General features: G+C 35.1%; 1 protein-coding gene across 1 annotated transcript in view; it reads right to left on the minus strand.

Annotated features, from left to right (window-relative positions):
- Window positions 1–12,485, minus strand: part of CFAP54 (cilia and flagella associated protein 54) — a 117,393-nt gene that overhangs the window by 85,616 nt on the left and 19,292 nt on the right. The window contains exons 9-16 of the mRNA XM_056341897.1: window positions 8,937–9,135; window positions 7,765–7,860; window positions 6,492–6,604; window positions 6,206–6,374; window positions 5,455–5,540; window positions 3,329–3,463; window positions 2,128–2,278; window positions 257–315 (exon numbers count right to left, since the gene is read on the minus strand). Of these exons, the coding sequence (XP_056197872.1) occupies window positions 257–315; window positions 2,128–2,278; window positions 3,329–3,463; window positions 5,455–5,540; window positions 6,206–6,374; window positions 6,492–6,604; window positions 7,765–7,860; window positions 8,937–9,135 (1,008 nt within the window). The remainder of the gene's footprint in view (window positions 1–256; window positions 316–2,127; window positions 2,279–3,328; window positions 3,464–5,454; window positions 5,541–6,205; window positions 6,375–6,491; window positions 6,605–7,764; window positions 7,861–8,936; window positions 9,136–12,485) is intronic.

Consider the following 12,485-nt stretch of genomic DNA (forward strand, 5'->3'; position numbering starts at 1 on the left):
TGTTCATACTGTAAAAAAATTTTCAAATAAAACTTCTTCCATATCACAGATTACTAAAAAAGACTATAGAAAAATTTTCAGATTTTATTTCATTTGGAAAAATATCTTTGCTTTTCTCCTCTGCTCTAGCACGATTGTATGAAACATTTCAGCTTTATAAAACTAAATACAAAATTGTATTAAAAGCTTCAAGGAGAAATAACTGTTCTTATGCTATTCAAAAACACTGTATTAATGAAAATTAATTAGATGTTACCATCAGTATTTCAGGCATATCACAGGTTTCATCTTGCAAGAGAGAGGCACTTCTTTTTCCTTTTTTATAGGAGGAAAATCAGAAAGTGAAAATGAAATATACTCAGAAAATTTTAGTACCATTTGATTAGCTCTGCTACTTCCTCAAGAGTCTGGACATAACTCAGTTCTTCAGTACTTGACTATGAGATAATTACATTGCTTCTTGAAAAGCTTTTAGGGGTTTAAACACAATAGCTACATATGTACAATTATACTAATTCAGTATATGCTTATCCAATAATGTAATATTTTTAAATGTATCCTATATTTCATAGCAGCATTATATCTAAGCCAGTGAAACCTGGACCCATTTCATAGTTCCTTAACATTGTTGTAGCATTCATATAAATTTTCCATTTTAAAATCAATTCACATATATGTGTTATCTTATTCACAGCAGTTTGCACGCTAATTTAACTTACAAGAGGATTTTTAAATAAATGAGGTCATATTCTTGTGATACATACTATTTCAATTTAATATTTCTTGAAAGGGGATTATCACTTTTTAAAGTTCATTTGGATTGTTTAAATTGTCTTCATTTATCAAGAATGCATCCAGAATTTTGTTTTCCTTTCCAAAACAAGAGGAAGCAGATTCTTTGTTCTTGGTTACCACCCCCTAGCCTGTCAAAATTGTATTTCTTTGCTGAAATAGATTCATTTTTTGCCCTTTCAGAGGGACAACCTTCCAGTCACTCCTGTACTCCTTATGCCACTTTAGCCTCTTTATTTCTGCTTTTTCACTGTCTCTATCTCATAAATAAGAAAATCTATATTCACTAAGCATTCAGTAAAGACGCTTCTCAGCATAAATGTGTGCTTGACTGGCTATTTATTAGCCTGTGTTCACCAATGGTTCCTATCTATTCAGCCTTTTTTCCTCCAAAAAGATACATTTAAACTGAATGAAAAAGAATAGCAGTGATGCTACAATGAGGATTCATCTATTTTCCATCGGAATAGTATGATTTTCAAAACATCACAGAAAACAATACCTTCTCTACCTTTATAATGAATAGTAGTGTTCCAAGATTTTCTTACTTTGAAGAGAGTAAAAGGTATTGTCATTCTCTTCTGTTCATAGATATGCTGTAAAAGGGTCCTTAAAATCTACTCTTTAATTACTGCAAAACATTTATGAGAACTATGATTCATATTCCAAGATACTACATCCACAACAACAGAGAACTTCTTTTAAAAATATGTCTAAATATTCCTATTTTACAGCATTAGTCAGCTTTTGGAAGGAAATTTGTTTAATGTGATGGTGGTTGCATTATATCCCAATGATGTCAGCCAAGTTAAGTTAAATTTCAAAGACAATAGAATTCCTACACAAAAATCAAGACTTGTGTAGACTAGAGATCCAAATTAATGACCCAAATAAAGCAAAAGCTTCAGTATGACCTCAGTATTTCCCTCTTCTGTTTGGCCTGCCACTAGTCAACCAGCACCTGAATGCTCCAAATGAGCCACAGTACATACTGCCTTCTGCCTAGCCAATATTCAGAGAACATACAAGTGATCTGAGGCTGCCCCAAAGAGGTGAAGAGACATGTAGAAGACTTCTGGGGAGGGTGAGTCATAAGAGATATGATTTAAAATGGGGTCACTTTGGTAGAACTGGAAATGTAAGGAAGTAAGGCATAAATCCTTTGAAAACCAGGTTTCATTAGCTCCAATTATGGATGAAATTGTGTCTACAAAAAACTATTCTACTCTCTATGAAGTCTTTACAATAATTTTTTAATATGTATATTTGTCAAAGTTTTCAACTCAGAAAAGTTCCAATCTTGAAAGAAAACTAAATTTGTGTTGAAAGCTTTACCTGTTTTTTTCATAGATTTACTTGTAGAATCAGCTATGTTTTCCAATATTGCAGTTAGATGTAAGGTTATCTCTGCAAGCATTACAACATTAGTGTCTGCTATGTTGCTTTTCTGAATTACTTCATTTATTATCCAGAGTACTTGAACCCACTAAAAATGAGGGAAGGAAAAAGAAAAAGAATGAAGACAGAGTTAAAAGAAATTTTTGGAAGATATTTATGTATTGCAGAGGTAGATAGGAGTTTGCAGTCAAAATTGTTTAAAAAGATTCACAAACATGGACACAACTCCCTTCCTGGAATTGGCTTCTTTTTTTGAATGCCACCAGCCTAAGATGCTGAATTTATGCTGCTCCAAAGCTCCTATTTCTTCAGATAGCAGACTTTTTTTATTTTAGAATAGTATTATTTTTTATTATTTTAGAAAGGTTTATGATTGTTCTACGGGCACAACTTTCATATCTTGTCATAGTGCGGTAAGCCTTCCAGCAGATTTGGTCATTTGCCTCTCATTTATCCCCATATCTTCCCACTTAAACAGTGTAAGATGTGTGAATGCTGCTGTTGTACACACAAGGAAAGTAACTGCAAAGTAACCTTCTGGTGAATCTCTGAACAATTTTACTATAGGGATCACAATACAAAATTAACTCCTCCAGAACTGCTTGGTTAGCATCAACTGGCAGCCCAGAGAAACTAGCGTAAATTACCCTTCGGAAGACTGCATTCACCAAGAGCCTCTCAGCCTCAGGGAAAGTTCAAGGTAAGGCTGTGGCTCCATCCAGTAAGCCAAATACTATTGAACCCCATCTCCCTTCTGTTAAGCTTTTTTCAAGGTTTTTGCCACTTTGTTCAACTAATCTAGGGAACTTTCTTGAAATATATTGATATTTTCCACCACAACACACCAAATGCTTCTATTACATCATGCCCGAATACTTTCACTATTTTAGCTTCTTTCCACTATGGCCCACTGGCAGGGAATGCGTTACTTTACAGAGAAAAGCTAAGAGGTATTTTGATACTGGCATATGGGAGCACAGTGTGTTCAAAGTGTATCTACAATTCATATTTTCAGTGAAGACTTATCTGCATTTTACCATATGAAAAAGTACTTAGACTGGACACTAAAATTTTATCTTGGCTTTAGTAAAGCAGGCTACATTCATATTAAAATAAATACATTATAATAAAGGAGTACTTGGTAAGCTTTGTATTTGTGGACATATTTTAAGTAGTCACTTCCACTCATTTGGATTTGCTGCAGTCCCGTTTTACACTTCTGCCACAAAAACATTATCACATCAACAAGTATTTCTTCGTCAGGTTGGATATTCTGGGAAGAAAAAGAAGATATAATTGTAGAAACAGGTATGTATATACTCTCAAAACAGTCAGTACATAAACAGTTTTGAAATTTCTCAAAATAAGTAAATAAACCATTATCATATTTAAATGTCTTTTAAGGGATAACAACATTTTGAAAACTTAGGAAATATTTTTTAAAACATAATTTCTGGTAGACCACCCAAGCTTTTCTTCTCCCAACAATACAAGTGGTTTAAGAGGTATCATTTTTTTTCTTTTTCTTTTTTTTTTTTTATTTTCAAGCTCTTAAAAGTAACACAGATGAGGAAAGCAGTGAGATGAAAATTACATCGGAGAGACAAGCAAATTAACTATCTGCAAATTGTTACAACAGTCAATACATTCTGGGGAAACTAAGTAATGCAATTTAACAGCTTTATTTTTTTATTGAAGTATTTAAATATTTGCAGAAGATCTAAATTAGTAGGTTACATTTTGCATTGACAGAGTACTTCCATGGATTATTGGTGCATCTCAGATAACAGCTTAAACAACTAGAAAAAATGTTGGAGTGCAATATCTAACAACTGAAAGAAATGTTAAAACACATCTATAGCTAGTGAAGAAAAAAAATCAAAACTCTATTAAATAAAATTCTTAATTAACACATTTTAAAAGTCCATAGAGTCCATCTGCGCTGTGTTAAACACATTCTGAACAGTGATTAAGGTTTAGTACACATCTTTATTGTCATTTATACCAGAGTTAGATGAGTACCTCAGGTGCAATGAAACTCAGGCCTGCTATATCCACACTATCTGTCCATTCATACAGGTACGAGTGTAAGATTTCAGGGATATGATATTGATATTGATATTGAGAAGAGAGGGGAGAAAAGGACTGAAAAAGAAGTAAATCAAGATTACTTTTGCCACTTGTTTGGTGGCAACAAACTGTTAGATTGGCTCAGCTGTATCAGGTAACTTCACCATCAGTGAATTCTCTGTTAATCAGAGGAGAATTTGTCTTTCTTCCCTGGACAGATTAGGTACCAAGGAGATTTGTGGGAAAGTGTAAAAGAACCAGAAGAGTTTAAATCCAGGTAACCTGTCTCTATGATAGAGTGGTCATGTAAAAAACCTGACAAATCATGCTCTCTAAAGGTATAACTTATCTCACAGGCAAAGTATATTGACTGAAAATATTACACTAAATCTAGAAACGTGTGTCTCCAGTTAACCTCAAATTGGAGCAATATTAAAATTGTAACTAAGATAAATTTTGCAGTTAAGACATATGCCATGTTATCAGAACAGGTTTTTTCTAAGGAAGATTTTTCATTAGTCTTTTGGATCACAAACTGTTTTAATGTAAGTGCTAGTGGAGACATTGCACTGTATTTTTTTTCCCTTCACAGTAGCACATTAATGGAAATCTCAGTTTGAGCAAGTAAACTAAAAGTGGTTACTCTGGGAATAAACAATCAGATACGTAACTAGATTATTCTGTAGTAGAAACTTCAGACCAAAAAGTTCCACTCTCTGGTTTCTTTGCTGCTGCTGCTGCTTGTTTGTTTGCCGTAAGCATTTATGTTAAATTGCAGACATACCTCTGCTATTATCATTCCTTAAAGTAACTGCTCCCATATCTATAAATATTGCAGATGTGTTTTCTACAGCTGAGTATATTTGCCAACCTATATCTAATATACTTGAAGAAATTTGATCTCTGCTTGATTAGCCGAAACATGCAATTAGCCCTATCATCTTCCAAATAGATTCAGTATCTATTAAACATTTTAAAGTAGCCTGATTACATAGCATCAACTAAAAAAAAAAAATGAAATATTTAAAACAAAAATCACAAAGTTATGACATTTCATAAGTAGGGTTTTTTTTCATTTTTTTATATTCTTGCTGTTAGTTAATCATGCAACTGATTCCTTTGGTATTAAATTATATGCATTCATTACAGATTAAGTGATTCATTGAGAAGAAATGTCTTTAATTCTCTTATTACCTGCATAGATGTGGAGACACAGGAAAACACTGTTGTTGCCAAAATGATAAGTTCATGAGAAGGCTCTCCACACTTTAAGGAACCCTCTACACTCAACATTTATCAAAAGGAAGAAAAGGAAAGGCAATAGGTTACTTCTAGTTACAAAGAAAAGGAAAGGCAATAGGTTACTTCTAGTTACAAACCTGTGTTTTAAAACAAGTGAGAGAATTGACTTACCAGTTTATGCCAGCAGATAATATGGTCCAAGAAACAGTAAATACAAAGGGGACAGGTATTCCCAATTTTATTCCCTTCTGTGGAAAGTAAGCACTTTTATTTTTGAAAACAGAAAATTTTCAAGATATTTGCAGTTTTTTGGAATGTCATAGAATTAAACTGCAGTTGCTTTAAGAAGTTTTTCTTGCTTCAAAGTCAAGAAATTCTATGTAAGTGAAGTATAAGAACAGACAAAAGAAGTTAAACATGTCTGTTCTGCTTTTGTCCTGAAAATCTCTCTATAGGCATTCATCCATTTTACATCTGCATATAAATAAGTCTAACATGCATCATGCATTTTCACACACAAGGGAAATGGTATAAAGTCATGTTTTGGCAAACAAAAATTCAGTAGGTGGCTGTTTCTCAATTGCTAGTTTTTGTCATAGAATACTACATGCACCGTGTTACATAGCTTTTTAAATAATAAACAAAATTTCTTGCTGCAAAAATATTTCAAATGTAAACACAGCCATAACTGAACAACACTCACTTCCAAATGTTTGCTTCATTTCAGAACCATGAGGCATCCTAGCTTCTTTGGTATTATTTTCACTAATAGAAAAATCATGTTTAAATTTTCTTGGAAATAGTAAAGGTTGCATCAGTGTAAGAAGTTTGAGTTCCATTTCAGCTTTCTTCCATGTTGGGTCATCTTGAGCCTAATTAAAAGAAGAAAACAATACAAATTTGTCTTAAAAAATATGTACTTTGAATACTCTTCCTTACCTTCATAGGAAAAGACTACATAAAGAATGTCTAAATAGCATCTGGATTACCTGAAGAAAATTAACAACAAATCCAATAGCAGAATCAAACACATCCCACTCTTCATAACTGAAAGCTAATTTTATGAATTTCACAGCAGCATCTCCAGACACTCCCTTTTCTCCTGCAATGATGACAAAAATACTTTATCAGTTTTTTATATATATATTTTTTTATATATATATATGTATATTTATATATCTATATATTCAGATATTTAATTGAAGTTTAATTTAATTTCATAATTTGGGTATTGATAAATACAAAGATAAAGCTCCACATGTTTTTGAAGAGTCAGCACAATCTTGACATATGCTTTGATAGTTCTACAATATACAATAGATTTCTTATTTTGCTGTAATGTCTATGCTTACGTACTACTTTAATGATGTATCTGCAATGTCCTGTTACATTCCAAAAAGGCTCTACTATTACTGATAATAATGTACTTATGTAGAGACTTTCAAGGATCTAGTCCTTTGTGTTGCAGAAAGAGCTTAAATCTGAGTATCACCCCATAATGACCCTTCTTATCAGAAATTTAGTTTAAAAAAATGCATAGAAACATGAAATTTTTTTCTGCCAGATAGGTGAGCATTTCTCATTACTGTATCAAAAAATGTGTATGTACACATAGGAAGTCTATATTTTCACTCTTCAAGTTTATTCAAACCACAGTAGGGCAGAAAGGGGATCTCCCAGTCCTTGGAACTCTAAGCAAGTGTCTTAGTTAATATATTTAGCAGTGTTCTGCAGTCCAAAGAATATGCCATAATCATTGTATCACCTGGGTACGTGGTCACTCACCTAAAAGATGTTAGCAATATTAACTTAGTAATAGACAGCTATTATTTTCCAAAGTAGCACAATGATTGGTCCAAGGACTCAACAAGCTTACGACAGTCCTTATGTTCCTGCATCCCACTTCACTTCCATAAGAATGTACCAGGACATTATTGCAGTATTTGGCTTTTGAATAATTGTTTAGAGACATTAACATATCTAGATCAACTGCTATGTGAACAGTATGTGATTACATTGTCTCTATATTACTACATGCTATTTAGATAATACTTGTGTTAAGAAAATCATGATTGTATCTGTACATAATCCCTTTTGAATATCTTAACATTACATGTATAAACAAGCATATCTCATGCAACGAGGACAGAATTTTGCAGTCCCTTTATGCATAGAACTGCTACTAATATGAAAATTAATTCTGCTCACCAAGTATTTTCATCACTGGGTACAGAATCCTTTGAAAATTTGAAGCTAGTTTACCTGTCAGTATCAACTGCAGAAGGGTTGATGATGCATTAATTATACCAAAATGATCAGTGCAATGACTTCCTTGAATACTAGTACTGCTCACTCCACCTTTTAATATAGACAATTCATTAAATCAGTTTATATTGTATTTTACTTGTATTGCAATTAGCCCATAATCATATCAAGAAAATACGATTCTGAAGTGTATTTAGTTTATATATATTCTTTTACTAACAAAATACCTGTATATCTATATTCAACCCACAGCCCAGCAAAAAAAGGTTTGGAAGGAATCATCAAGTCCAGTGTTTCCCTCAAGTTTTTAAATTTAGCTTTGAGTGACTTAAAAAAGAAGTTACATAAAAGATCATGGTATGTTGACCTTGCCTGGCTTCCAGACCCCTACCCACCTGCTCTCTCATTGCACCTCCTCAACAGGACACAGGGAGAAAAGAGGATGGAAAAGCTTATGAGTTGAGATAAAGACAGTTTAATAAGAAAAGCAAAAGTTGTGTCTGCAAGCAAAGCAAAAAATGAATTTATTCACTCTTTCCCATAGGCAGGCAGATATCCAGCCACATCCTGGAAAGGAGGGCCTCAGGATATGTAGCAATTGCTTGGGAAGACAAACACTATAACCACTACTGTCCCCCTGCCCTCTCCCTTAGCCCCCAGTTTTATTGCTGAGCATGATGTCATATGGTATGGAATAGCCTTTGGTGAGTTCTGGTCAGCTGTCCCAGCTATGCCCTCTCCCAACCTCCTGCCCGTCCCCAGCCTACTGGCCTTTGATGGCAGGAGGGTTGGTGAGACAGCCTTGGTGCTGTGCAAGCACTGCTCAGCAATACCCAAAATAATGGTATGTTATCAACACTGTTTTAGCCACAAATGCAAGGTGCAGCACCATACGGGCTGCTATGAAGAAAGTAAATTCCACTGTATTCAGAAAAGCCATATGTCTATTACTGTAGATTTTTACTGGTACAACAGACCACAGACATCAACCCAGATTTTTATTTTAAAAGTTATGAAGATAAGAAAGTTTACCTGCTTCTATAGGTGCTATTGTTATAAATGAAATATATGCCTTCAGGCAAGTTCTTTCTTTTATACAAACAAAAGATAAAATATAATGGGAGGTCTGGCCTCCTCACCAACACTCTTTTGCTTCTTTGTGCTCTTACCTGAGAGGATTTCCAAGCCTGCAAAAAGAAGCTCTGAAACAACATCACGAATTTCCACTTCATCAGGACCAGGTAGAACAGGGTGCAACACACGCCTGCTACTATCAGACAGAGCTTCCAGGATGGCCAGGAATTGAGCTGCCACACCATCAAACATTTCTGTCAGCAGCCGTTCAGTAATAGTGCGAGGCCATGGCAACTAAGTAAGAAAAGATAATGTAAGCCTTGTAATATCTAATCTGTGTTACAATACAGCAAGTTTTCTTTCAAAACAGTTCTCCATCACAAAGTAAGTACATGTTTAAAACAGAAAATAATATACTGTAATATATATTGTTGTTATGAATTTCATGCTTCAAAGACACAGTAAAACCTCATGCGCAGGTACAGGACTCAAGTGCCATAATTTCATAGCAACCACACTGCTGTGTGGTATTTCACTTAGAAAACAATACAATAGAAATTATAAGTGAGAGTATTAAGGCCATGTAGTTTAAAGCCACCCAGATCTCTCCTTATAATAATACAAACTTGACCATAAAGACCTAAGTCCTACCCACTTTGCAGAAAATCAGAGAAAGATTAGGGTGCTCAGCACTGCAGTGAAAGTGAAATACTATTATAGTCTCTCAGTTGCACATTTCAAACAGCGTAACATAAAATTACAAGGCAGAACACACTAAAATGTATTTGCAGTATTAACTACTAAGAAATCAGATATCTGTGTAAGAAAATATTCTAAAATTTTATTTCAATGTTTTGTTTACATGGTTATCAAACCACTACCAGACATAAAGTAAATCAGAGATACGCTACTTTAAAATGTTGCTCATAATCCATCAACATTTCAGTTCTATTTATTTGGAACTTTCCTAAATAAAACCACCAGATCTGTTCCTAGGCACATTTAACTAGACAAAAATGTGGGAATTTCTTTCTTGCTTTGCTGGATCCACATCCTTTATTTTAGCTTCCAAATTACAGACCAGCTCAGATGTGTTCCTGATGGAAAAAGACTGATCTGTTCAATATCTGACAGCATGTAAAGTATTAAGGTTAATGAGTTATTTTTGTTTTCAAATAACTTACATAATGAGCCAGCCTCATCAATACTATAACTATCTGTCAAGAGGAACTATTTCTGCTGCAAGTATAGTAAAAGTAAACAAAAAAGATAGTTAATATCGGATACTGATGGAGCAACTAATCCTAGAAACCATTTGTCCTGGTTTTGGCTGGGATAGAGTTAATTTTCTTTTCAGTAGCTAGTAAATACTATGTTTTGGATTTAGTATGAGAATATTGTTGGTAACACACTGATGTTTTCAGTTGTTGCTACCTAATATTTATACTTAAGTTAAAGACTTCTCAGTTTCTCAGACCCCCAACATTGAGGAGGCTGTAGGGGCACAAGAAATTGGGAGGGGACACAGCCAGGGCAGTTGACCTGAACTAGCCAAAGGGATATTCCATACCATAGAACATCATGCTGACTATATAAACTGGGGGAGTTGGTTGGGGCCTTGTGATCACTGCTCGGGGACTGGATGGGCATTGGTCAGTGGGTAGTACGCAATTGTATTGTGCATCATTTGTGGGGTTTTTTTTCCTTTTGGATTTTATTCCTCTTTCCTTCTCTCTCTTTTCCATTACAATTGTTGTTGTTATATTTAATTTTATTTCAATTATTCATTTATTCTTATCTCTACCCACGAGTTTTACCTTTTTCCCAATTCTCATCTCCATCCCACCAGGGGACAGGAAATTGTGAGTGAGCAGCTGTGTGGTACTAGGTTGCCAGCTGGGGTTAAATCACAACACCATTTTGAGGCCCATGAAGGTCAACAAAACCATCCGAAGTAGTTACCATGGATTCAAGAAGGGGAAGTCATGCTTGATCAACTTGATACACTTCTATGTTGAAATGACTTGCCTGGTAGAGCAGTGGCAAACAGTGGATGTTGTCTACCTATATTTCAGTAAAGGCTTTGACAATGCCTCCCACAACCCTCAGCAAATTTGCAGGCGACACAAAACTGGGAGAAGTGGCTGATATGCCAGAGGGTCATGCTGCCATCCAGAGATGCCTCAACAGGTTGATAGGAACCTCATGACATTCAACAAAGAAAAGTGCAAAGTCCTGCACCTGGGAAGGAACAAACCCATGCACCAGTACATGCTGGGGGACCACCCAGCTGGAAAGCAGCTTGTCAAAAAAGGACTTGGGGGTCCTGGTGGACACCAAGTTGAACATGAGCCAGCAATGAACCCTTGCAGCAAAGAAGGTTGACAGTACCCTGGGCTGCGTTACGCAAAGTATTGCTAGCAGGTCAAGGGAGAGGAACCTTCCCCTCTACTGGTGAGGTCACACCTGAAGTACTGTGTCCATTCTGGGCTCGCCAGTGAGACACATAATATACAGGAGAAAGTCCAAAGAAGGGCCTCGAAGATGTTTAAAGAACTAGAGCATCTACCCTATGAGGAAAGGCTAAGAGAACTGGAACTGTTCAGACTGGAGAAAAGAATGCTCAGTGGGGATCTCATCAGTGTATATGAATACCTGAATGGAGGGCGCAAAGACAACAGAGCCAGGCTCTTTTCAGTGGTGCCCAGTGACAGGACCAGAGGCAATGAGCACAAAATGAAACATCTGAGGTTCCCTCTAAACATCAGGAAACACTTTTTCACTTTGGGGGTGACTGAGTACTGATATAGGTTGCCTAAAGAAGTTGTGGAGTCTCTATACTTGAAGATACTCAAAAGCTGACTGGACATAGTCCTGGGAAACCAGCTCAAAGTGGCCCCGCTTGAGCAGAGGGGTTGGACCAGAAGACCTCCAGTGAACCCTTCCAATCTCAACCATTTTGTGATTGTGATGCACATTCTCCTAACAAAATAACTCAAAACCAAATTTTCAACATTTTTTTTAAATAAATATCATAATAATGTTAGCAGACTAAAAAAATATCAAAGCAAACTACACATTTATTTTAATGTTTTGTGTCATTGTATTCAATATATCTTTTTCCACACACTGTGGATTTGTTTTTATGAGCCAAGTCGGAATCAGATCTATGCAAGCAGAAAGCAATATACATCACATATATTCCAGGATAGGATAAGCACAAATTGCAGGTTTTGTTTAAATACCTTCATTAAAATGCAGAGCAGAATAGGCATGTAATTTACTACTACTATTTTTGCATAAGCATTGTCTTTTCATGTTCAGAAAACAAATATTGCACTGGTGTAAAAGAACCTCAGAGTGAAAGCTAACAAACTAAATAATTAGACTAGCTTGTTTCCCTTTTCTGAGGTAATTTAAGTACAAAACCATATTCCACTGCGCACATACTAGATTAGAAGGAAGAGCTTTAATTCCTTGATAATCCAAGCATAATGTACTCTGTAACATGCTGGACTGAGCTCTAAATATAACTATTCTACCTGTTATAGAACCTGTACAATGTAGTATAATTTAAAAAGGAAATTGTTTTGAAAGTCAAAACATTAGGCAAAAATAAATTTCCCATATTTTTGCATTTACTT

Source organism: Falco biarmicus, chromosome 5 (genome assembly GCF_023638135.1).
Source record: "Falco biarmicus isolate bFalBia1 chromosome 5, bFalBia1.pri, whole genome shotgun sequence".
Classification (NCBI taxonomy): domain Eukaryota; kingdom Metazoa; phylum Chordata; class Aves; order Falconiformes; family Falconidae; genus Falco; species Falco biarmicus.